This window comes from Atractosteus spatula, chromosome 7 (genome assembly GCF_055471065.1).
Source record: "Atractosteus spatula isolate fAtrSpa1 chromosome 7, fAtrSpa1.hap1, whole genome shotgun sequence".
NCBI lineage: Eukaryota > Metazoa > Chordata > Actinopteri > Semionotiformes > Lepisosteidae > Atractosteus > Atractosteus spatula.
This window is the reverse complement of record NC_142712.1, coordinates 7,928,734-7,955,490: the sequence shown is the minus strand read 5'-3', so window position 1 is coordinate 7,955,490 and position 26,757 is coordinate 7,928,734. Positions and strand designations below refer to the sequence as shown.

The 26,757-nt window shown below is 37.9% G+C and overlaps 1 protein-coding gene across 26 annotated transcripts in view; it reads right to left on the bottom strand.

The window, feature by feature from the left end:
• Window positions 1–26,757, bottom strand: part of picalma (phosphatidylinositol binding clathrin assembly protein a) — a 49,084-nt gene that overhangs the window by 5,850 nt on the left and 16,477 nt on the right. For 2 of the 26 annotated variants that reach the window (XM_088920495.1, XM_088920498.1), the window contains exons 2-19: window positions 23,028–23,170; window positions 21,390–21,465; window positions 19,078–19,180; window positions 18,483–18,576; window positions 17,935–18,046; window positions 15,725–15,831; window positions 15,593–15,634; window positions 14,456–14,541; window positions 12,440–12,563; window positions 11,637–11,773; window positions 10,972–11,072; window positions 8,746–8,898; window positions 7,234–7,311; window positions 5,236–5,346; window positions 3,347–3,442; window positions 2,539–2,569; window positions 2,325–2,424; window positions 1,420–1,443 (exon numbers count right to left, since the gene is read on the bottom strand). In XM_088920495.1, coding sequence (XP_088776621.1) covers window positions 1,420–1,443; window positions 2,325–2,424; window positions 2,539–2,569; window positions 3,347–3,442; window positions 5,236–5,346; window positions 7,234–7,311; window positions 8,746–8,898; window positions 10,972–11,072; window positions 11,637–11,773; window positions 12,440–12,563; window positions 14,456–14,541; window positions 15,593–15,634; window positions 15,725–15,831; window positions 17,935–18,046; window positions 18,483–18,576; window positions 19,078–19,180; window positions 21,390–21,465; window positions 23,028–23,170 — 1,718 coding nt within the window. Of the gene's footprint in view, window positions 1–1,419; window positions 1,444–2,324; window positions 2,425–2,534; window positions 2,570–3,346; window positions 3,476–5,235; window positions 5,347–7,233; window positions 7,312–7,637; window positions 7,722–8,745; window positions 8,899–10,971; window positions 11,073–11,636; window positions 11,774–12,439; window positions 12,564–14,455; window positions 14,542–15,592; window positions 15,635–15,724; window positions 15,832–17,934; window positions 18,047–18,482; window positions 18,577–19,077; window positions 19,181–21,389; window positions 21,466–23,027; window positions 23,171–26,757 lie in introns of those variants that run through there. The other 24 variants (XM_088920496.1, XM_088920499.1, XM_088920497.1 and 21 more) reach the window with 18 other exon arrangements.

Here is a 26,757-nt window from a genome sequence, read left to right as displayed (position 1 = left end):
CTCACTTGTTTTAAGTTTCAAGTGCCCTTCCTTTGAACTCATTACGTTACTATTCACCAGGGATCCTTTTTTCTTTGCAGTGGCAAAAATACAATAACATAAGAGAATATTTGGTATATAAAAAACTACTTCTCCAAAGAAACATCCTTCCTTATCATTATTTGGCACTTTTGTTTTGTAGTCCTGATAATCCGAAAACATGAAGTACTCTTTCTACCAAGTTCTGTTTATCCAGGTGCAGTAGCAGCTAGCCAATGGCCAGTAAAAGCACTTTTAATTCCTTTAGTTAAAAAAGTAACTGTGCGCCGTGTATCAAACCTTCAGCCATTAATGATAGTTTAAGGTCAGTGCTTGTAAAGGATTATAAAAACATCACAAGGAGCAAATATGATCCATTACTGTGAAATGTTGTACGATCTCTGTAAATAGGCAACTGACTCTATAAAGGTCAGGGCTCTGACTTCAGTGCAAGATTCTACATTTTAAGGCAGATTCTAAAGGAATACATGTTTAGAAGCAAAGAATAGACTATTTTTCTTAAGTTATCAATGTTGTGCCATATTTGAAATCCGTTCAAAATCACCTGGGAGGTGAAAACTGCCGTCAGCCAGTTTCATGAAGGCTTACTAAGATAGTCAAAGAATTGTGACAACTGGATCCTGTGGAACCACCAGTAAAAGATAAAAAATAACACTGCCTTATTTAGGGTTATTGCTATTAGCTAACTAAAATAATGATCATTTATTTTATGCCAGGCAGTTTTCTATAGATTTCCTACATGCTAATATGGTATTGATCATAGTGTATTTGCATTGCTTTTAAAATCTAAATTAAAAAAGCAAAACAAAAATTGTAAGACTTTCAAAATCCAGTCATTCAAACTAGAGGGATAGACCAAAATAGTTTAAAAGAACAGAAATGTTTAACAGATGCATTTAATCGACATCTGCTTAGATGTTAGAAGCCCAGGTCTTTTTAAAGATTGATACAGCACTCACAAAATAAAAAAGTATCCCCTTACACGGCTACTTATTAAAGAAAAGGTTGCGTATTTTTAAAAGCATGTATCATGCAAATACAAAGTCTTCTCTTTAATGTTTATCACTCTCACACACACCACAAAAGAACACACCCAATCAAAGAGTGACAAACGGAATCCTGTAATCTCTAGACAGAGTCAAGGCTTGCCCCCCAAACCGCAGGCTCAGTCATTTGAGGAGTTTAAAAAAAACAGGACACATCTTTCATGCCATTTCTGTTATCTGATAGATCAGTAGGTTACATTAAGGCCTTCTTGAAGCAGGAAAAAGGTCATTTTAGCAAATTGATTAGAGAGCACGTGACAGATGTGTAGAAGTTTCGTGGTTAATACAATGCATGCCAGCTTTAAAGCAGGTAATGGTCAACTTGTTCACTTACGTATTGTGGGAAATGCATGCCATTCTGTTTCCCCCCAGGAGAACAATTACACGATGCAATAAACACCAGGTTAGAGGATGTCATTTCAAACGTACAAAATGAAACAATTTTAGTTCACATTTACGACACCAAAGCATTTCAAGCACCAACCAAAATGTGTCTGGTTGGGAGACCCCCAAGGTCATGGCTTTTTTTAAACACTGAAAGCAGGATAAATAAAACGGCACAAGAAGATGGACCCTTTGAGGAACAACATTTGCTACAAGAGCTGCATTTCCGACGCCAGTTTTTTAGAAACTCAAATTTAAGGATTAACTATGTGATATCTGTAAACATACAGTACCATGTCATTAAAACTACTGTTATGCTGATTACTGTAGATACTGGAAATGAAGTTCTGAAATCTCAGTATTTACTTTTTAAGATTTGACAGCACTGATGACAAAACATTACTGGCAAATAGATTTGGTTTTAACTACAATTAATAGTTTTGCAAAAATACAACCTTACATTCCCCATCCATTCTTCTGATGTACTACTCAATGTTAATGCCTCATGCCAAATGAAACACTGATTTACACTGACAGAATAAGATGCGTTCTGTTTTGTTCTAGAGATTTTCAGAGGTTTGTATCAACAGATTAGCTTCTTGTCTAAATGTAAATCTTTGCAAACACTGTTATCCACTAGGAGTATCTGGCGGCTAATAACAACAAAACCAGAGAGAGAAGCACGATCACACCTCATTTTCCAAATTAACATGGGCACTAAGTCATCTCATTCTTAAAAAAATAATAGCAGAAGAGAATAATAATATTTTGAGAGAGTGAATAACATTTTCTGCACGTAGCGTCTTCAATTACATGGTTTCATGAAGCTTAGTGGAGTTTTACCAGTCCACTTACCATCGTGGCAGGGTTCCATGTTGTAGTAGGGGCAATCTTTGGTTGCCAGTTGGTTCCACCTGTCAATTTTTTCTCTCCTGGTTGACTCCAATGAATGTCGCTTGGAAAGTAAAAAAAAAAATTATTCCTATTCCATATAAATACTTATATTACTTATATTTTATTACATTACTATTAACATAGAGTTTGTATGACAGGAAATGCATGCTCTTACTTTTTCGTTGTGCCGTTTCCAATCCCCAGATCTGGAATAAACGCAATTAAAGGCTTGTAAATTGAAACTCTGGTTTAACATTGAGCTTGCATACAGCATCTGTATTCCTCTAGACGTTACACTTAATGAAATTCAATAGCATGAGTGTGAATACAAAAGGCACTTGCTAGTTCACACAGCACCTGCTGTATGTCTCCTAAATGAAAGAAAAAGGAAAAGCTGAGCTATCTATTAAAAGACTGCTTTTACATGGGAAAATAAAGCACTCTTTATGTCATTCCTCTGCACGGCTAGATGTGTTAGCTTTAACCCTTTGCTGGAATCAGGAAGAAACATTTTTGTGGAGTGACTGTGGATTTTCAACATACCAGTACTATAATAAATGTAAACTCACACCTTCAATGTGCTTTTTGTTCCAAGTGACTGAGTCAAACCTGTGGTTATTTTATTGCAAAAGACGATATACAAGCTTCTGTTTTTACACTTTTTTTTCAGGAAACAGATGGGACATTCTTGGATTCATTAACTTTTAACCACCAAATGGGTTATAGGGACCAAACAATCTCCTTTCCTGTTCCCATTCTCTCATTCCGTTCCTTTATGTTCTTATCCCTGTGCAGAGGTTAGAAACGTTACAGTGTGTTGCATGGAATGAATCCCTCAAGTTCGAATGTGCAGGCAAAGAACTGAAATTCTGTGCCTTTTGTCTTGCATTACGACGGCACCCAGAGAGGGTCCGCACTAGTACTTAAGCAAGTGTCGAGACAACTAATGCAGGACGGCAGGTACAGGACAATTCAACACGTACTGCCTACGAGGTTGGCGAGGGAGGAATCCAAATCGTCAGACACCAGTTTTCCAGGCTGCTGCTTGGTAGGAGGCAAAGCCTGATTGGGGGAGGCCACTGTGGGTTTCAGGATACCACCTAAAACATCATCTTAAAGAAAGGGGGGCAAAAAAAAAGGAAAAAGGAAAGAAAAGAGGGTAAAAGGAAAAAAAGTTTAATGTGGAGATGCAGCTAGTCAGGTCGACCAAAATCAAAGCTGCCCCTGGCAGCTAGAATAGTCTGAAAATCTCAACTCACCCCGTCATGCATGCCATGCAAAGCCAAGGCCCAAAAACATGTTTACCAAAAGATAAAGGAGAAAAAAGGGGAAAAAATCAATTAAGCAAGATTTTCCAGAGGAAAAACTATTCTTTTATACTTATACTTTAATCGGTTCCTCGTTATTTTGTTAAAGTGTTTCTCTCGTCTAATACATTTACAAGAACACCATACTGTATCCTATACTGTACTTCATATTTTTGCACCAGAAAACAGGCACTTAAACTATAATAGTACAAAATGTACAATTCAACATATAACAAAGCTCATTTGAAGTTGATCATATCTTATACCAAATTAACTTATTTTTTTTACAGTGTGCAACAAAAAAGTTGTACTGATGGCCATTTCAGTTTAATGTCAACAGTTCACAGTACCAATTTTATTATTGCTTGTAGTAGTTTGTGCTCATGAACTAAATTTTCCTTTTCTGTTGTTAGCAATATATTGAATTCCTCTGCAGATACTTTATACTCCATGCTGGCATTTAACCGACTAGTCTAACTGAAAAGGCAAACAGCAGAAAGAATGAAAAACAGATACTGCAGTCTGTCTGGGGTCATTTCACAGAGTTACTGTGTGCAAGAAGGAAGCATCCCTGAATGCTCCTCTCACAGCTCAAGCATGGTAAATAGAAACTCTTTGGACTTGGGTTAGGTGTGCTCTTCTAAGCAGTGGAATGTAAGCATGGCACCTAAGCACACTGCTGGAGAAAAGGCACAAAGATATACTTAAATCACAGTTCCCAAACAGTTGTCTGTTAAATGGAGTTGCAATTATAGCATTTATTGAAAAACATCCACTGAACTTTCAAGGCAGATGGGTTAAAGACCATTAAATACTAACTAGTAAGAAGGATCAAAATTAACAGTAGTTCACCACTGAAGTATAAAACAGGTCAAGAGAGTGTGACTGGTAAGACTGCCAGGTAGAAATGTCAAAAAAGAGCAGCACACGTGAAGTTGTGCCACTTGGGAACACAACACCCAGGCTTCCGAAACATTAGTGATGGGAAAAGCAAAAGGAATAAACATCACAAAAAAATCAGTCTCATTAGCTTTATGTCCAAAAAGATGTGGATTGATATTACTCAATAGGAATCTGAAATGACTGTACACAAAAAGATGTTTACCCCTTAAAACAACCAAGCCCTTGAATAGTTCCAATTCAAAACTGATAGCAAAAAATGAATGCGGGTTTTCCATTTACATTACAGTTTTACCACCAACATTCATTCTAGTAGGACTTGAAAGAGTTTAGATGATCGTGAAAGCATTCTGAAACAGTGAGGTTGGTCACACACAGGAGTCATCTCAAAAATGCTGTTTCTTTGCACACATCAAAAATACAATCATGCAGATCACAAATTCTCAGCTCTACTACCAAAGTATACCCTTTGTTCACTCAATGTACTGTATAACTACACTAAAATCACCAAACTGATTTGTTTCATTTTTCTTTTCCAAAGAACATTTTAACATCCAATAGATTTACCTCTCCTCACAGTTCAAATAAAAAATACTTGTGAGCAAAGGGTGATACACCATGATTTTTCCATGAAGATATACATCAGCATCAACACAAAGACTTACCAGCAGAATCCAGGTTATTAGCAGAAGATGATTTATTGCCAAACACAGAGTCAAAGTCAACGTTAAGGCCTCTTGAGGTCTGTGGTTGAGAAGCTGGAGATGCAGTGAACCCTTCAAAACAGGATGACAGAAAATGTCAGGTCAGTCTAACAGCTGCTAATGTTCGAAGTACTGTATCAGGGAAACAGCTTTTTAATGCTGAAATCAAAAGCACAACCCTTGACCTTTTGTAAATAAGGTACATTTGCATATCCAAAAGGCAGTTTCGCTGCAATTGTTTCACGTTGATGAAATGTGTTAGTTCAAATATATTGCAAATACAAGCAGAAAGCACAGAATTTCTAAACCACCAGCATCTCAGACAATAAAAACTGGAGGAACTGGGACAAACTAAGAAGGGTTCCTGACAGGTTAAAGAGTCATCCAATGTATGGAAAGACATTTCTACATTTTATTGAGTACATGACAGATCTGACAATCCCAAATATGAATGAAGAATAAAGAAATACTAAACTCCACAACTATACTGTAAAATCAGGATATTAATTAACCTATAAAAGTCACTTGGAGTTGGGAGTGTTATTCATAACTTATTCTTTTCACTAGTAGTAATTATTGTCCTTAATACTTTCTGAAAAACAAGCTTCTCTTCTACCAAAGAAGAAGAACTCTACAAACATTACATATGTTCCATATAATTCCACATAATGTCTAAAAAACTAAAAGCATTAAAAGCATCTCCATTGAAAAAGATACATTAACAATGTCCACCTATAAGCACTAGTTAATAAAATTGCACAACTGTGCAGTCCTGCCCCATGTCAAGTTAGTTTAGCTCTGTACTTATTTGGTCCTATTTGGTCCTAATCAGCTACAGACAGAAGGTTTAATAAAGCATGTCAAGGTTCATTTGTACTGTTCCCTAGAGGTCCAGCTATTTAAAAATCACAGCAGTTTATTTACTTAAACATTCCAAACAACTAACCCTATTTTTTTTTACTTTAAACAATTTCTTCCTTTTGCATGTTTGCACGTTTCCCTTCTGCTGATTCAACTTCTCAGGACACTCCGTAGTAATTTAACAAGAAGTGTAGCATGTAATACCACCACACACACATCAAATGTTACAGTACATTCAAAAGAGGCCGAAGTACACTACACTAAATCTAGAAATCCAATTTACTAACTAGTATATTTAGTTCTTACATATCCAAGACAGGCTGTCACAAATGTCAATATTAGACTTTAATCCAACAGACTGTTAAGAGTACGTTCAGAAACACTTCCCAATACCAGGGAGAAAATATGCACTCCTTCCACATGTCTTATTGTAAAGATGGTGCATATTTAAAGCACTTCCATCTGAAAATGTATTTCTGACAACAAAAAAATGTAAATCTCTTAAGAACTGTCCTGAGCAGTGAGGTAAACACTGTCAACAGTGAGAAAGGATGTGCCAGTGAGAATTTAATATACAATTCCCCATAAACAATATTTTTACAGTCTTGGTTGTGAATAAAGTAATTTAAAAACTTTTGAACACTGTTAAATGAAAGAGTAACAAATATTTATGTGCAGATGGGAACACTACTTTTCCTCCCATTAATCATATTCAACAATTATCACATACATGGGTTACAAATTATCTGTAGATTACTTGGGGGATTACAGATTGCAACAGCTTTTCACAATTTTACTATCAGCAGATTATCGATGCCTGCAAGTCATGGCAGTACTCAAAGAAGCCAACATTAATTACCTGAACCATTAAGTATGTTCAAAGCTTTTCTTCCCCAATAAGGCTAGCCTACTTCGTAAGGTACACCTTGCTTCTACAAAACTTCAATCTACAAATCCAGCTTCAATAGTAGCCAGTTTTTAAAAATGTGCCGCACAAAAACATCTTGCAGGAAAGTGTGTTGTCTTTACCGACAAGGAGATGATAGATTTGGGTCGGAGGGACTGAACAAAAGAGGAGAAACAACGACAGCTACCTACCTCCAAATAGACCCGCTACTGTGGAGGGCTCAGTGTGGAAGAGGGGAGCGTTAGGGTAAGATGGACCACAGAAGGAATCTGACAGGCACAATTTAGGCATGAAAAGAGCAGCAAGAAAAAAAAAACAGGTTTAGAGAATGATGCAAAGAGCAAAACATAAAAGCTCAGAAATCGACAGCAAAACGAATGTAGGTTTTCACATCAACAAAGATAGAACAACATAATAAAAGTACGAAACACAAACAGGTAACTACAGTACAATGTTAGTATGTACTACAGAGCACCTAGGGGAAAAGGAGAGCTACTACATTTTGTAGTCTCCACAAGTGAACCTGGCAAAGGTTCAGATGCCTATGTTTTCAGTTAGCAGAAAACATAGGTGCAATGGTTCACAATTAAAGTACCTGAGATAAACTGCTCTATCCGAAATGTGTGTTCATAATTGGTTGCAACTGAAGAGCTTGAGTCAATAAATGGATTGAAACGATCTAGAGAATCAGAAATATTAATATTCAGGAACAAACATGGTCTACTTCCACTTAATTGCTAAACCTAGAGGAAAAAAAAAGTTTACAAAAATGTCTAAAAAATAAATTAGAACACAGTTCTATGCATACTGACAGACAGCATATTAAAAAAGCAGTAAGAGTATCTTTATTAAGACTTCCAACAGCTGGAGACAGTGACAAGAGTATTTGTCAAATTTGTTGAATTATTAGAATACATAATTTAAAAATAATTTAAATAAAAATGTAATGAAATACACAGTTTATGATTTCTTCCTGTCTCATTCTGAAATCCAGCATTTGAAAGGCATAAGTACTCATTACCCCACCTCATACTGTTCACGTCCTGAAGAGGTTCTTAAAACGCCCATTCAACCCAACAAGCCCAGACCACATCTCCTCAGTCCCCACAGAATAAAACCGAAACAGCTCCACCCCCACTGGCAGCTTTAGAAAATTGAGGACTGCTGTCTATGAGCTAAAGAGCGGAGGGCTTTAGAATGTATTTCCCACCACTTTGTTGCCAAGCAAGATACCAGAAAACCAAAAAAGCACTGCCATCACAGTGGGATTTCTGTAAATGGATCAACAAACCAAAGACCTTCAGACTCATAAGTAGAATGCTTGACATTTTTTCTCCATTTCTTTATTTTTCTTAAGGAAACTAAATGAATTGTACTTCTGCACAGGGCAACCACAAGGAAGATATCCCTTTTATGCTAATATCGTAAAAAATAATTCTAAATGGAGCTTGAAGCTTTGAAAATGAGAATCTGACTTTTTTTAAACATGGTAAAACCCCTCCACAAAACAACAGGTTGAATGATCCAACAATAAGCGCAATGCAGCAAACACACTTTACATAGGCAGGAAAAACTACTGACAGTATTCCGTAGTGTGGAACTGCCGAACAAGAAAAGAACAGACACCACAGGAGAACAAAGAGTAAGAGGAAAAAAAAGTATCACCAGAACGAAGAGTAAGAGAACAAAAAAAGGTATTTTACCACCAAACATTTCATGACTGGGTGTCCTAGAAGAAAAACTAACAGCGTCTGAAGACACAACAGGTAGATGGACAGCATCGACAACAGGTTTTGTAAGGAAAGGGTTTAAGTTTGGAATGGAGTCATCAACAGCTTCAGTAGAAGTAAAAGGATCTAGGCAGGCAAAGGAAAGAAAAAAAGAAAACAGGCAAATGTTAGAAGAGGAGAGGTGACAAGAAAGACAAAAGAACACTGAAAGAACTCACGATGTGTGCTTAAAACAGGCATGCAGAGAGAACAGATACAAGAAAAACAGTAACTGTATTAGGGGCTTTTAAAGATAAATCTGGATTGTTGTTCATATACTGAAACCAATTTCAATTAAATAAACCTGAAAATGAAGAAACCTGTGTTTTTGATATTTGAAAGTTTTTGCAGTTTCAACACTATGTGGCTGCTATGCAGGAAATTACACAACTGAAAATGGGAAGAGAAATAAAAGCATATGCACTACTATCATGTGCAAACCAGGCTTCTTTTGAAGGTTATGTTCAAGAGATTTTTTTACCCATCTTTTTACAATTTTTCAGATGGAGAAAATTTTCTTTACATAATTTCTGAAGAGCAAAGTAAGGACTTGCTTAAATCTATTAAAAATAATGTAGAGAAAAAAAACTTTGTACTCCCCAATATTTCTTTTGAAGAGTATTCATCCAATGCTTTTAAAGAGACTTACCTTTTAAGGAGCTGGAATTTTACCAAATGAAATTCACTTTAGCATTCACGTTTCTAGTCCCCTTTACAAGACCTATAATTGTGTGCACAGCTCTGTAACAGACTAAACAGTAGTGATTCACTTATTGGAATTGGAATTGTTTAACACTGGCCTCCAAAACAGAAGGGAGAGAAATGTTTTTGAAATTAGGAGCAAATTCAAAACTGCTTCTGTTTTCTCACAAGTTGCTCACTTACAGAGGCTGTCTCCCAGGAACCAGTGCTTAGGAATTTACAATAATGAAAACAAAAAGTGATGATTTTCAGTTCTGTATTATATTGTTTTTTATGTTGTTTAGGATGAATGCAAGGAATTCATAACATTTTAAGAAGATCTCCAAGATGTAAAGTACTCATAACTTCAACACTGCATAAAATTAAGACAGGTGTGCTCCTTTAGGAGATGAGAAGTTCTCTGGTATATCATCTCCACAAAAGAACACCATTTCCTGTGTCATTCACTAAAGCAGGTCCACTCAAAAAAATTAAGTACAACGACACTAGAAGGTCAACATCTATCTTATACTTACTTGTCTTTGACTACATGAAACTTTCCAAAAGCAATTTATTATTATTACAATAATTCTATTAAATAAAATAGACCCAACTATATGACTGCGAGCTCAGCTAAAAAACAAAAACCAGAGGATACTACACACAATAGGAATAGTATTCTAGAAGCCTGTGATATTATTCACCTGGATCAAACTGTTATCATCAGTATTTGCCAAGCGACTTCCACAAGGTCTACCTACAGTATATAATGCTAGGCACTGCAGGCACCAGTGATAAAAATGTTTATTTAACCCCCCCTTCCCTATCTCTAGCAGAAAACATAAACTAGAAAGCCTTGAGAGACTGACTAGTGGACAGGCTGCTACACCATCTCTTATTTATCAATATGACTACTCTATAAATAGGGAATCTAGGATTTACCTAGTGATAACCAGAACATATCTGAGAACAGTTTTGGAACAAAACCAAATAATTATTAGGTGGATTTTCCTAATCCAAATTTCCTAAAAAGAGCAGTACTGTGATTCTATAACTCAACACAAAGCAGAGCGTCCCTGCCACAATTTTAAATATTTTAACTGTCATGCAATTAAAATCAATGTTCAGATTCACTTGCCAAAGATATTTTTCAGCTAGAAACTCTCATTTTCACTGCCTGTGACATGTGTGAATGCATAGAGCAGAGATGTGCCTACATAGCACTTGATTGAGTTTAAAGACATTTGCATTATTAAATACAGTTCTTTGTTACTTGTTTCAGGGCCTACTAAGAGATATGGACAGAATCCAATCTGTGGCTATCATGTAAATGAGAACCATGGGCCCTATACTTAAAACACTTAGGAGCTTAAGAAAACAAGTGCTTGAATTTAGGGCCCCATGTCTTTCTTAAAGAATTGCATGTACAACTAATCAGCCAGATCTTTCACACAATTACCCTCTGTCCAAGCTACGTACCTCCCCATGTGTTAGCTGTAGGCAGTGCAGTGGAGATGGGATGCATTGATGGTTGAAATGTTGGTTGCAAGTCGAGCAAGTCATTCGGCACCTTTGATGTGCTGAGGAGACAAATCAGAGCAGCTGATTTCCGCTCTCAGGCCAAAACGTAAACATCAAGAAATATTTTTTTTTCTTCACAGCCCATGGTCACACAAAGGTTAAAACACAAATATTTAAACACAGAAGATAAACGTGGCAAAATTTTAAATACTAGTGTACAAGAATGGTTCGGAGCTGAATTTCACAGGCAATCGATACCTTCATTGCTGCCAGCACCAGACTCGTGGAAGCACAGATGTTAAGTATATCAAAGCTTCTGCATAAACCACTGCAGCTGATGCATTTTTTTCTCCGTAGTTACACAAATGTAACAGCTGCCACTATCGATAATTTCGGCTAATTTTTACCTTAGTTGTCAGCTGATTTGCAGACGTTATGAGATTTCTGTGGAAAAGGAATAGTTTCATAGAATCCAACCTCATTGATGCAGATTATACAGAATACCAGATGAAAACTACGTTGAAAATTAAAGAGTCTCATACACTGTGCAACTTCGTTTTTTTCCCTTATGCAGTAATACCACCCCCCTAGGGGTGCTGGAACCCCTTGTCTACAGTGCAGACCTGTTCGTGGAGCTAGGTGTGGAGAAGAGGTCAATGGCGGGCGCTGTGCTGATGCTCCCCCCGGTGGTGGAGACTGGCGACGCGGCGGTGGTAGCAGAGGACGGAGGCTTCTTGGACAGCTCCTTGAGCCGCTGCTCCTAGGTAGAAGTGGCTAAAAATTAACTTCCAGCCAGAACTCTCAATGTCGCCCTACATTGCATGCAATCAGAGATGAATGTAAATTCTGTTACAGGACCGTGGAACGGAAAAACTGCATCTTAAAAGCAATGGGCTTTTTGTTTTTTATGTGGTTGGCAGTCGGTGGCGTCATTGAAATGATAACATTCCACACCCAGACCATTTCCTTCAGCATTTCAGAGAATTTATCAACAAACTCAGTACAGATCACTTAAACTCTGACTTATAATTTATCTGATGGAACCACACTTATTCCTGAACATGCCTGTGAAAGACTGATTATCCCAAATCCTTACATGGGAATGAAAATTAAGGAAGAACTGGAAAAAACACCCTTAGATTCTGAGATCCAGTTTTATCAGGACACACAGGTGGCACAGGCTGCCGGTGCTGAGGGTTAATGTACTCAAGTACAGCAGTTTATTTGGATCCAATTACAGACAGCCCAGTTACGAAAAATATGCATTTGATAAGACTCAAAACTCAGTTCCTTTCACAAAATAAATTATCAGAAAGGAAGCCGAGCTGGAAATCGCACATCCTGTGGCTGAATAAATAAGAAAAAAAAAGCTAACTAGACATTCTGAAAGCCAATCCAGAGCATAAATTAAAGGAAAAAAAAGTACCTTCAATGCTTTTAAGCGAGCCTGCTCTTCCTCCAGAGCTGCTTGTTTTTCCCTTTCGTCCACTTTGGTGAAAGATATGCCAGTGTTTGCAAGTGATGAGACAGCATTTGAGAGAGTGCTGGCCCTGGGAACGCCAGGAAGGAAGACACAGGAGTTCAACACACAACAATAGCGCGTGCCGCGCACAAAGTGCCTCGCTGGCGTTTCTGAACTTATATAAGCTTGATCACGTTTTCAACACGGGGAAAACAGGACTTTTGATATTCAGGGAAAAATCATTTGCGCCAGACTCTTCTATAGTTCTTCAAAAATACCTGGCTTTGAGGGGCTCATGGTAGAATGTGAAGCTTAGGCACTCATTGTTGCTGCATGACTATCTCTGCGACCTTTAGGTAGAAACATGTGGGGGAGTAGCACTGACAGACGGATTTTTTGAATTGTATATTATTGCCTTAGGGAAAATAAAGTTTAAAAAAACTCCTCTATAGCCACTGCTTTTAAAACAAACCATATGCTGTCTACTACAAAAGTAATAGGCAGCACTTAAAAGTTCCCTGTACACCTATGAATATAATATTGAGTACCTTGTCAGAATCCCAAATGATTTAATAGAATTTGACCATTTTCCAGATTTTCGTCAGGTTTCCCCTTTCGCTTTAAGTGTTCAAAAGAATTGGCAAAGTTATGAAATAAATGTAGAAAAATGCCTTCTGCACAAAAACACTAAAGATTTGAAAATGGCACGATAACTGCTAGCAGGACAATTCACTTAGGTACACAAAAAAACGTCAAGAAAATCGAGAAAATGTGAAAGGTTATGAATTTAGTGTTTTGACAGCGCTTCAATGCACCTTTTATTGCCAGTAGCTCAGGCAGTCTGATCAGATAAGAGAAATGTTCTATACATTCTCAAAAGCTGCTTTTCTGAAAGGCAAATATTCGTTCATCCCTTTCTACACCTATTGTTGCACACCGACAACTGCACCTCCAGCGACTCTTCCGTCAAGCAAATTAAGTTTGCGGATGACATCACCCTAATGATGATGAGACCATGTACAGGAGGGAGGCAAGTTGGTTGGTATTATGGTGTGCTAACAACCACCTAGGGCTTAATACCCTGAAAATGGTGGAATTCGTGGTTGAGTTCTGATTTCTTGATAGGCAATGGTGTGGCTGTGAATGAGGTGGAGTCCTTTAAATTCTGGGGAATTATAATCTCTAATACCCTTAAACAGGACATGAACATGACCAGTATCACAAAGGAAGCACAGCAGAAAATGTGCTTCGTGCGCCTGCTAAAACACTTTGGTGTCTCACAACCAATTTGAATGCAGTTTTACAGAGCCATTATTGAGAGCATTATGACCGCCTCTTTAACTGTTTGGTTTGGCAAATCTGCCCACTGCAGTGTGTTCTTTGCTCTGCTGAGAGGGTCACTGGTTTGTCATCTGCCATCCATTGGTGCAGCTCCAGACTAAAGAAGCAGGCTAGAAAGAGTGCTACTGACCCTTCTCACCCACCTGTTTCATAAACGTCCCTTAGGAAGACGCTACTGGTCTATTACAACCAGTACCGCCTGGTACCTGACCAGTTTCTATCCCAGGGCTGTCTTTTTACTTTTGACTATTGTCTTGTTTGTGCATGCTATCTGTAGAATGTTTCTGCAGCACCAAGTACACCAGAGTCAATTCCTTGTAAATGAAATGTTCATGGCGATTAAAGTTGATTCTGATTCTGTACACTCTTGCTTGGTGCAAATATCAGAATTTATTTTTTTATTTAGCATTTCTCAGAAAAAAAAAAGAAATACAAATCTCAGACTGAAAACAGCCGGTTATCAGAAGGAAAATGTTTTGCCCAGGTACCTTTACAGCATGAGCCTTGGGAGTTTTTCCATTTTTAACTCGCAATTCAAGCAAAAAAGGCTTGACCTCTGAACAATATCCATCTCTTTGGAAAAAAACAAGCCACATCTGAAGGCAGAACATAGTTGTAACAGAACAAAGTAAAACTTGCCTGCTTGCTGCTGTTGAATCTTTGACTTTCTTCCCCTCTAAGGAAGCCAAGTGTTGCTCTAAAGCATCAAGGAGACTGCTGGGGGCCTAGGACAATTGGTACAATTCTTCAGTTGTCAGCAAAAAATAATAAACTAAATTAATAAAAACATGCAGTATTTTAAATTTAAATACCAATCAAGCAATCGCAAAACATATACATATAAAAAGAGTGAGATGCAGATACTTACACATACTGTAAACTGAAAATGGAAAGATAGGGAAGATACAGAATATAAAGGTGGTAATGGTAAGATATAGAAAATATTAGCATTCAGTCAGTTTTGTATATTATTCAAGTGAACATATTAACTCAACGCTGCTACTGAAATAAGCATCATTACATACTAATTGCTTGCTAGCTAAAAAAAAAACTGTTTCCTCTTACAAAACTGCAACATGTAAAAGTAGTCGTTATCACATGGATAAACCTTTACAACCCTTACTGAAAGTCCCTCAAGTATCAGCCATGTGTCTCAGCAGATATTGCTGAGTACTTTTACGAGCTCATCTGAGCACCCAGAAAAACTCCCAGCTTGAGTCATATGTCACCAACATGAATATGGGCATTACAGGAAGCTATACCACTGCACTGTAACACACGTTTGCCTACATAAGAAGATGAGCGGTTACCCTCTCAGCCTGCTGATGCTGTGGTGAACACAAAGAGCACGTCCAGCCCTCTGGCCTTTTGAAGGGGGCCTGGTATTTGGGCGCACCTGAACCCATACTTTTCTATATTCCTAGGTTGTGATGTTCCTTTAATTTAGTGCCCAATACAGATGGCCAAACAAATACCACAGTGACCCCAGTTATCACCTTTATTTGCTGTATTTCAAGTCAAGAAAAAGAGGTAAAAGATTTCCCTATCAGCTACATGCACTGGAAGCATTCATGCACTTGGCAGTGCCTAATCTGAAGAAAGTTTATGCAAGAGTTAGTGCCAGATAGCATTATCAAGATTGGAAAGTTCGGCAAGTGAGCTCAACTATACACAAGGATAGGTGATACTGATTAGCTTCAAACTAAAAAGAAGTCAAGCTAGAAGAGCAGAGATTTTCAGGCTATCCTGTGCTAGAAAGCAGCACTGCCTTCTTACCTGAGACAGGTCTGGTATGTCTCCCCTGTCAATCCCAACTTGCTGTTGAAATAAAAGTGGAACCATTTAGAGTCTTGACAAACTGCGCTTGAATTTTAACTCCCAAATAGGCAAAACCCCATTACATCTTACTTCGGCGACTTTGAGGAATTCCGAGATCCTGGTCATTCGAGTGAGGAATTTCTTGTAGATGTCGAGCCCCTCCTTGCACTGGTTTTTTTTCATGTCAAAGTACTTCTCTGTAATTTGAAACAGGAATGGGAATAAGAACACTTCTGAAATGTGTTTGTGTGCTATCATACATGTTATTAGGTGCTACTTTAAAACAGACAAAATACAAAGTGCTAGGTGGTTTACATTCTAATGTATTCATTCCATGTTCTATACAACCAATGTTATTGTCTCTGTCAGCACCAAAGGCTTCATTTACTAAGTCCACCTGTACTGGGAGCTACTGAGGTTTTCAAAAAACTCTCATGTAGTGGTGGGGGGAGCAATATTAAACTACATGTCTTTTCATTAACAAGACTTATCACCTTACTAAAAGGAGTCAGAGTTTGAAGAAAATATATTTGTGGAACAAAGTACACATTTGACATTTCAAATTAGATTGTGACATTAAAATAAACATTTGATAGTGACTGCAAACCAGTCACTGGTATGAAGTGTAATTTAGCCATTTTTGTGTTTGCTGCATAATCCAAAAATCTTCAAATCGACCTTTTCTCTGGAAGAGTTTGTACCCCCTCAGTAATAGTCATGCTGCAAGCAGACAAGGAGTCACACCAACATGTCAGCTTCACACAAGCATGCTCTCATTCTCATAGATTAAACAGATGTCTGCCTCTCATAAACAGGAAACGGAGTTAAGTTGCACAAAATATTACTGGCAACCACCCAATATTTCCATCCCATTTGTTCTTCTCCCTGTAGCCCTCCAAACGATCTCTGAGATTGCAGTTTTCATCTGCTACGCAAGAGATTGGTTTAACTGAACTATTTGAGCAGTCACAGTTAGGAAGCTCCTGAATTCTAATAATCTTTACATTTCAAAGACTAACAACCACAAAAGGGCATAAGGCAGGGAAGTGAGAATACCAAGTGTGTTCACCTACAGCTTTGTTATATACTCTGTGGGATGCCCAGCCATTGGCAGGAAAACAAATTCCCATTGACAGAGCTTGTACAGTATACCTGACCTTGAAAATTGACAAGGACTGTCTTTCTTTACCTTCACTCTTCAAGCATGTGTCAGAAAACGACCAACAGTCCCATTTACCGTATTTCCAAAAAAATATGCAGAAAAATGAGAACAGTGGTATCACAGAGGGGAAAAATGCACTACCACAAAGATGGCAACAAATTCATCTAAATGTAGAAATAAATTCTTATGTTGATGTGAAAATAGATACTACTACAATTAGATTCAGACTGCAGCCCCCTCCCTCAAAATGTCCTTCTTGGGAAATCTGAATTGCAATGGTGGAATGTGAATGATGACATTTCCAAGAAGGAAAACTGCTTCTCAGTACTCTGTACCTATCTGCGAACATAAACAACAGCAACCTTTCTGATAAGGGGGTGCCATGTCAAAATGAAGTGTGGATACAGTGCCATTGGTAACTACAGAGGCCTGCTATTATCTCAGAACACCAGCCTAAGGAGCAAAGGTTTATGTGCACAGGCAATAAACAAATGTTGAAACAATGATTAAAGGCAACTGCCAACATCGGTGTCCTCTGATCAGTCTCTCCTGCACAGCAACAGAACAATAGCCTGAATCACAAATAAAGCAGATCAGGAGAAACAAGGATACAGTTACCCAAATTGGATTAATAGAAAGAGTACTTATTCAACAACATTTTACTTCCAGATATATACGTCTATTTAGTGTGTATAGTACCACGATTTAGAATTTCACTGCTGTTTTCAGTTAGATTTTATTCGCCAACTACAGAAACTTATAATACAATGGGTCAGTACCAGACCTAATCAACCCCAGTGCTTGAAGTATATAATCTTTTTTTTTTCTGGCAGGTCTCCTTAAATGACCACCCGGAAAAGGATAAACTGGCCTAGTTTAGTAATGAAAGCAAGGTCATTTAAACCTTGAGACCCTGAGGCCTTGAGCATCAGAGCTGGGGAGCTGTTGGGCAAAACTGCTCCAATTGAAAAAAACATAAATTGTTTTTTAAACCAACTTCACAAAGAGAAAAGTGATTCCGAGGGAAAACGAAAAAGCTCACATTCAAGCGGGGAGGGAGACTGCTGGGATGGAAGCACATTATGTTCGGTTCCAGGAAATGAACACCAACTTCTATGGGTCAACTCAAATCGCTTACCAAGCAGGTTGATAATTCCTTCATTGTAAGCTGCAAACAGTCTGATTGCATCTTTGAACAGAAGCATGAAAGCTGCGTTGATGACTCCATTTGTTAGTTCATTGGCATTGACCTGTGGAAAACCCACATTGATCTTAGCAGCACTATAAGCTATTCCATTACCACAGACACGTCCCCCAAGTGTTAAACTTCACAGAAAGCATCCAAATACACACCCAGGCATATCAAAGTTACTTAGATCGCAGAGGGGCATATCTTTCAAAACGTGATCACTAATCACCAGTGATTGTTGTAAGAAAAGCCACATAAAAAGAGGTGAATAACATAATTCTGCTACTTTTACGTGATCTGTGCTAGTGAGTACAGTGCATTAATTTGTGGGTTCTAATGTCTAGGGACAACATTAAACCTATACACTTAAATACATTTCAATGTGAATATAATACACACTGTGCTGTGAATTAATGCTATTAATTGAATTATGCTAAGAGAAGGTAGTGAACTCTGTCATCTTGCCAAAAAAAAGACCGTACTTAATGAGAACTCACATTGAAATCAAGGAGTGCATCCATTTGATTTTGGATTATGGGTATGGTTTTCAAAAGCTTTTCTGTGTTCATAGTTCTCATCACTCCATCAGCACTGCAGAAAAAAAAAAACAGAAACAAATATAAATTTAGTACTTGCTTAAAATTCCGATTGAAAATTACTATCAACAGAAAACAGCACCTGTAAGACTACAGGCCAGCAAGAAGAAACTGATGAGCAGTAACAGACTGCTTTTTCTGGAAGATCAGTATGTTAAAATGCCATTTGGTGTAATACTTTACAAATAAACCCCCGTTCCAAAATAGAAGTTAACTCATTGGCTTTTTAAGAACCACATCTGTTAAAAGTGAAAATGATTTTCAATTAAATATTTACCACTGCTAACATCAATATTTTAAGTTTTGGGAGGAGACATAAAAATCTGTAACCTCTAACAAGGTCTTACATCTTTTCATTTTTATTCAGTGGCATCTTAAACCTCGGAGAGCAAACAAAATTACACTACAATTTAAATACTAGTATTGTAAAAAAAAAGAAACTAAAGAAATATCAATTAGAGTCTCTTTATAAGCACTACAGGAAAAAATATCTTACCCTCTTTTAACTTTTGTGAAGTCAAAAGCAACTTGTCTGTAGGAAACTGCCTTTTCATTCAGGTAGCGGCTATACCGCCTTATAAAAGTTGACATGTCATACCCTTTAAAAAAAAAAAAGAGGTGAAAAAAAGTTAGAACTACAACAGATCTTTTACACCACCGCAGGGGAAGGAATTCAAAATGCGCAAGGGTAATATACAGATTTCTTTTTAAAAGCTTTCAAAATAAAGCTTTGTTCCACGTCTGTAAAACGACTAAGTCTGTTTCTATCCCAATGATCCGTTTCCTATAATGTTCTGGGCAGAAGTTATGGACAAGGGTTTGCAAAAGCATGTGAAGAGCTGTGCTTCTCAAAATTCAGGTAATAATTGGGAAATAGTATGAAACTAGAAGTCTCCGTTACCACTATATACACACTATGCCTCTGGATACAGAATGCATGGCCTGTCGCCATTAAAGCAGCAGAGTAACCAGAAATGTCAGGGTACCAAACATGGAATGGGTGTCCAAAGTATATTTTTTCCAGTTTCTACCATGCATTGCCAAGCTGCTCTGTGGAACTACAGCTCATACAACATACTGTATCACACTGATCTCCGATTCCCCTTACTGTTTCATTCACATCTGCTACAGTTCTCTTCTATTTACGTAAACTCCCACGATGCCCACAAGAAGCCAAACTTTATTTGTTGAACAGCACAGCCCCATACTCAACGAGTCCAGGAAACGGGCCAAAAAGCAGCTTCGAACTTCTGGGTTCTGCTACAGATAAGGGTTAGCCACAACCCAAGCCTACCGTACTCACTAACACTTAACAGTCTAAAGATTTTCAGTGAGGGGAAATGCTGCAATTGGAAAATGAATCCTTTCTCAACACGTCTCAGGGAGTCTTTCAAAACAAAAAGGGACTCTTTCCTGCTAGAAATTAAAGAGAGCCACATAAAAGAGTCCCAAGTTGTGGTTGGCTTCCTCCTCACAGTCTAGACATGCTGTGAATGTCTGAGCAGGACCTATGAGGAGAAAGAATGCCATGTGAAAGAGCTTGCTGACCTAATCAGGACTACTCCACAAATATCTGCAAAGCAGACATGCAGCCAATGTAATATAAAGCTAAAAAGATCTTAATCAGCCATGGTCACCTCAAAGGTTTTAAATAACCAACTTAAATGTGAAGTTGCAAATGGTCATTAATGGTACAATAAAATTTAAGGTTTGTGTAAAATGTGCTGGATAAGCAGAGCTTGGTCTAATCTGTTCTAGGCAGATCGCAAGATTAAATAAAAGGCTGATGTGTAACTTAAGCACTGCCAAGATATGAAAAGCAGACCTTCATTAGAAAAACGTGTGCAGGGGAACTTTCATCACAACTGGTGACCATGTGCAAGTGAAGAAACTGAAAATATTCAAAAACTGGCAAAGGTTTCGAGGGCGCCATAAAAACAGTGGGATGTTTTACATTTTCTAATTCCTTTTCTTCCAGTCAGCAGCATTTACCAGCAGCAAACACAGCAAAACCCAATGAAGACTCCTGACAAGTCCTTGGAGAACTCCGGCATCAGAAACTGACAGCTCCACAGCGCAGCGGCTGGAGATGCTTCCTGACTGCAACTCTGCCGTCACGCAGCTATAAATTGCTGTCATTTCCTAACAGGGAGGCTCCCCTCCTGCCAGCATTTTCTACGAAAGGGACAGGAGGGTTTACACCAATGACTGTTTATACAATCACCTTAAATGCTCGCCAAAAACAGTAGTTAGCTACACTGAAAAGGAGCTTCCCTAAAGGACCTCAGCAAAGGTACTTGTTTGAAAAGTCAAGCGATCACTGTGCAGAAAGCCATATAAGATTGGAAAGCAGATGCACTGAGGGAATTGGGCTGAGAAGATCCTGCCATCTTCCTATAGCCCTCCCCTCTGACAGCTGCCTTAGGGTCTTCAGTGACAAGGCATCACACACAGGGAGCTTCATCTCTACTATCATCTCTCACAAGAATGACACCAGGCTTCAGCCTTCTTGCACACCAAGTGATGGATGGAAGTCTGCTACTATTCCCTCTTCTCCTCCCTCCCTTATTTCTTCGGCAGAATTGGAATCTGTCACGTTTCAAACAGAAGGTTTACATTTGTCAGTGAAAAAGCTGAGAGCGTAACACCGTGTGCTTTTGCTACCTTTCACATGAATATTTTCAGGCAACAAGACCCCCAGCTGAGAAGCCTCATTTTGTTTCTGAGCAAAAAGTGTAAAATAACTCTAGGACGGACGTTTTACATTTTAATAATGATTCTGAACAGGCTTAGCTTGGATTCACTCACCTTGCAAGCCACTTTTGTCCAAAAAATTGCTCAGGTTGAATAATGTGTTCCTTGAAGCCAAGTACTGGATGAATCGCTACAATGCAAAAAATAAGGTTGATATGGCAGAAATACGTCTTGTTAAGAGCATAGCAATCCACATGGATAAAATTAAAACATTAAGCAGAGACAGCAACGCAAACTGTTACACTGTACATAAATCACTTTAAGAGTTCTACACCTGGTTTAAAATATCTGTAAAAGTAAATAAAATTGTGTGCTACATCAACCAACTGAAGGATTTAGCAGTCCTGAGCTGCAAAAACAAAATATATTATTTCTCCTGAAGGCAACAATACACTGTTTCAATATGACTTTTAAAAGTAGTACAAAATAAGAGTAATTAAAAAGGGAAAGGGTGCTGAACAGATAAAATATAATATTGCATGTGGTAGCCTATTTTCTTTTTTTTCCCCCAAAGAAAATCGGCTTATAACACAGATGCACTGAGAAAGTTAGCACATTTCTTTTAGAGCCATCTATTCCTAACAGAGGATACTGTACGATAAATGCACATTTAACTTGTCACGCGAGGCTGCAGTCTAGTTTTAATTACTGATTTGGATTGAGGCACAGCTGCCCAGCCAAGGTTCATACTGCTTTTGTACAGTGAGAGACGAGCCCTTTTTTCATTTAAATTCGCCATTTATCTGTGATATAACCACCTGACATGGATTACCCAATTGTAAATCTTTCACGTCTCAACTCGCAGCCACAAAGCTCACAACCACACACAGGTATACATGTACAGTATATTGAAGAATTCTTTCCCTTAACTTTTCCTGCTGAATTTCTTAAGAATCACGTCTGAAAAACAGCAATTTTAAGTTAAATGATGAGGCTGCTGCTTGTATGTTTTTGCTTTTAAACTAGCATTATTAACATGTCTAAAGCTTCTTGGCTACAGTCTAGTAAACCCTGACAATTTTTGCATGAACAGTGAAATTCTTTAAGATACTTAAACAATTTTTCTAAGGCTTTTGATAACACCCTTACAAAATATTTATGAATCACTTATAAAAAGTAATTTACATACACAACCGATCAGCTTAATTCTTCTGAAGAAACATTTAAAAATCAGTTAACAGACTTAAGAAGATTCTTTTCGTGATTGATCTCGTATATTTATATCTTATTAAACATGTAATTAAATTGCAATCTTAAAAATGAAAAACATGAGTCTCTACCACGGATTGTGGTAATCAGTTTAGATCATGCGGTCATCATATGAAGCTACTTCCAAAAATGACTTCTAATAATTTCCCTGTAACTGAAACTTAAGGCCAGTCATTTCTAGATTCACTAAACCTAAATATTCTTCATCTAACACAACTGACTCGTCTAGTAGAAAAAACAGCCATGGGTCTGTGAGGTTAAACTCAGAGAAGGTTATGCCATTAACTTTCCGTAAACATCATACTTTGTATGCAATAAGTTGTTGTGATAGGTATCCACTGTACTCACTCTACTAACAAAGCAATTTTGTTCTTGCAAAATTAAGGGCAAGAAGATGACTACTACTAGATCCTGTGAAAACAGACGGAAGCATTCATACCAAAAACACTGGGAAGATTGTGCTCAACTGAAAAGACACATTACCTCATTGCCATAAACCATCAGGTGGTGTGTTGTGATGAGAGCTTTGAAGACCACCACCCAGCTGCTGTTTGTAGTCCTTTCAAAAAGTGTGTCTGCCAATTGTGGGATGTTGACGTTCATCTCATTTGTACACTGGATCAGGTCTGGAGAGGAAGGAAAGTGGGACAAAGTGATTATCTGCATCTACGAGGACAAGACAGAAGGTCATATAACTGAAAAACTGGAAGCGTATGATCTCAAGACTTTAAAGAAATGAGATCTGACTTTCTCACTTGTCACCTAGGAGACTCATCAATAATGCCACTTCACAAAAATTAGTTCAGCATGTCAGATACAAAGCACTGTATATAAAGTTCATTGCGCCTTATGAAAACCTTAACCTCTCTCTTTCAATTTTCTGTTGTTTCCAAAGTAGAGAAGTTGACCTAAAGAATACACAAACCTTTCATAGTTATATATCCATATGGAGAATGCAGATACAACATATATGTATAGTGAGAAGAAGCCCTGTATATTATTTGTCCTTGGCTCAGTTCCAGTACCATCTGGCTTCAAGTTAAGCCAGTGCTTTACAGCTCATTTACATTCACACCATGAAACCCGTCTTCAATGTTGGATCATATCTTCCAGAATCACAACCCTCCCCTCTTTAAAGAAAAGAGCCCAACTAGATTCTAGAACTTAAGCACAATCCAAATGTCTTCAATTTTGTCCAAACAGTGCTCTGTAACAATTCTTTTGGCCCTTGTAAATAGGTAATAAGTAATGGGAAACAAACATAAAATAATGGTTAAGTAAAGCATTATCAGGATGCAAACCACATGTGGATCGTTCCAAAAGCATTTCTAACTAAAAGAAGACAAATTAGCTCTGATCAAATCTAGCCTAATAATATTCAGCCTTTAAAATTGATTAGGTATATGTTGCTGGCTCGGGCCTTGAGTCACTACTGGGAAAAAGCAAGTGATCTGAAAAATGTTAATTGATTTTTCAGGGGCAGCTCAAAATGTCGCTCGAGAGAGACATTCTGTTGTGACGAGAAAATAAGTTTTGCTTTCAGTTTCAGAGAGCAACAGGGACAATGAAATTTAGTTGCTGGCCCCTACCAACTGTTAAAACTTCAGATCCAAGTTTATTGTGGCACACCAGTGCACGTTTGTGTTGAATGATTTGCGGAGGATCTTATATTCAGCATTTTGGGGGGGGCTTTAATCCCCATTTGATATTCAACAGTATTACTTAAAGAAAGACTTTGATATTCAAGCTAATTCTTCTGATCTTTTTGTTTAACATGTGACAAACAAAAGCCCAAAAGACTATACTTGCAGACACAGATCTTTTTATCCCTTTTCATATTATAATTGTTCCAAGTTTCATATTTCCCAGTTGAAACTGCAATGCTTCATCCTGAAACATTCTTAAACATTCTTATAACACTTGAAACACTGGAAACAAGTCTAAATGAAATTCTAGAATTTAGCATAATGAATAGCTTCCTTACATCAAGTATTTCAACTGGATAGCAGCAATCTGTACAGCTGAACGCATGCTGTAGGCTACACCTTTTTCATACCTTGAACATAAAATTGTAGCTCTCAGCAAGTTGGAGCAAAGAAACCAAAATGTTCTGCAGCACATGTTCTTAGCCATGATTGCCAGTGACACTGTACAAGGGCTTAAATGAAGCCATGTTCATCAGCTTATACTGTCCTGTTTAGCTGGAAGATGAATCATACTGAAATACACGCAATGTTCAGGGTAATGTCAACAGCTCTTCTCTGTTATATAAATTTCAAATGATCTTTGTACTGAACCTCTGACTTCCATGGACATCCAGACAGTTACAGCAAACCTGAATTTAAACCAAACAGAACTGACCTTAAAAACCAGAGCATGGAATGTTGGCTGCCAAGGTTTCTAACTCATTTTGATATTACAGTATTTTCCTCAATGTAAGATAAACATAGCTCTGACTCAAAAAACAAATCTCCCATGTGACAACAAATGTAATTACATTGATGTACTTGGGAGTCTGAAAAAAAAATGCACAAGGGCAAAGAACATGTACTGACGAGTTTTTGGTTGAAATCAAAATCTAACATATTTGTAGTCAAAACTCTGTTACAGGTTGTCTTCCAAAACAAAATATTAAATGTCAAAATACTCCAGAGTAACACAAGAACATACTGCAGTACAGCTGCAAGAGTCCCCACAATGAGGACGTGAGGTTCAGTTACAGTCTTTAGACTATCCAAAGCCAAGGAAAGACTAGATATTGTAGATAGGATAACAGGGAGAGGAAGCAAACTTGGGAAATCGTGGCATTATAATTTTTCTCTTAAACGAAACTGCAGTGCAGGGCACGAAACAAAATTAGTCATTTATCCAGCCGTAATAATTGAGTAGTCTTCATCTTTAAACAGAGCTAAAATCACATAACTGATATAGTCTGCATATGCTCGTTGGCTAAAAAAAATAATTGATGAGAGCAGGATAAACTTTCCTAGGGTCATATTTCTTTTGTAAAGACAACAGTGATTTGCCGCAGTAGAATGCAGGACTAGCATTTTGTTTCATACATCAACCCCGTGTGCCCCCTAGTCACTTTAATGAATCCCATGGGAAAATGTATTGAAGAGACAAAGCTTTTAATGCGGAGCACACAGTAATAAATAGAATATTAAGGAGTATATCAATGACTCCAGCAAGTTCAGGAAGCTTGGCGCAGGTTCTTCCAAACAGTTTCTTCGGAGAATGAAGAGCTCATTATTGCCCTGTTGCAGGAATCCAAATGTAGTGGAAGAACGAGATCAAGTGGCGATGTCCTATTAAAGAATTTCAACCTTTTCAGTCCAACACTTGCACAAAAATAATAGTTTTGCAGCACATCCCCACCCTCCCACACATCACACAGTATAGCCATCCTTAGATTTATGAACAACCGGTTTAAAACTTTTCACCATAACAAAGCATTTTCATAGCCGCTTTTTACCGTGACAGAGAGATTTTCACTCTATTGCAGGCACGGCCTTTGTAGCTGAATGGAGGATGCTATCCTCATAGTGTGACCGTACATAACACACTTACCTCGTATATTTAGATTAATGACTGTACTACTAGAGTAAGTAAGGGAATTATCACAAGCAGTAGAGGTCTTACTTTGACAACTCCTGCCCTGTTAGGGTTAAAAATAATGAAGACACCTATTTTCTAGACCTTGAGAACAAATCGTAATTTTTTACATATGTAAAGTTATGGGAATTTTGTTTCTGGTTGACATAATTTCACTTGCAAACGTTTTTCCAGCAACGATTTACATTTGTAAATTGAGACATGGGGACATAATTAATGTTAGAAACAAAACTCTTTTTTCAGTGTTTCCTCTGAGTTTGCCTCAAAATGTACAGTTATCCTGGGAGGAGACGATGACAGTAAAACTCTTGCTCAGCTCTCAGATATTTTCGTTTTTTCTTTTCTCTGTTTCCGTTAAATGTAAATAAAAACTCTGCTCGGTACCACACACCATTCCTGCGCATGCAGTTGTAGAGAGCCTGTGGCCCTTGTTTTTTCTCACCCGTGTCCTCTTCCAAAATTCGGTCACGCACCCATCAACGTCTGAAGGCACACCGGTTGAGAAACACTGCCCTACTATGAACCTACCAAACTGCACCAAACAGCAATGTGGAATCTGCAAGGAGTCGTCGTTTTAACAAAGCATTGCTTCATACTC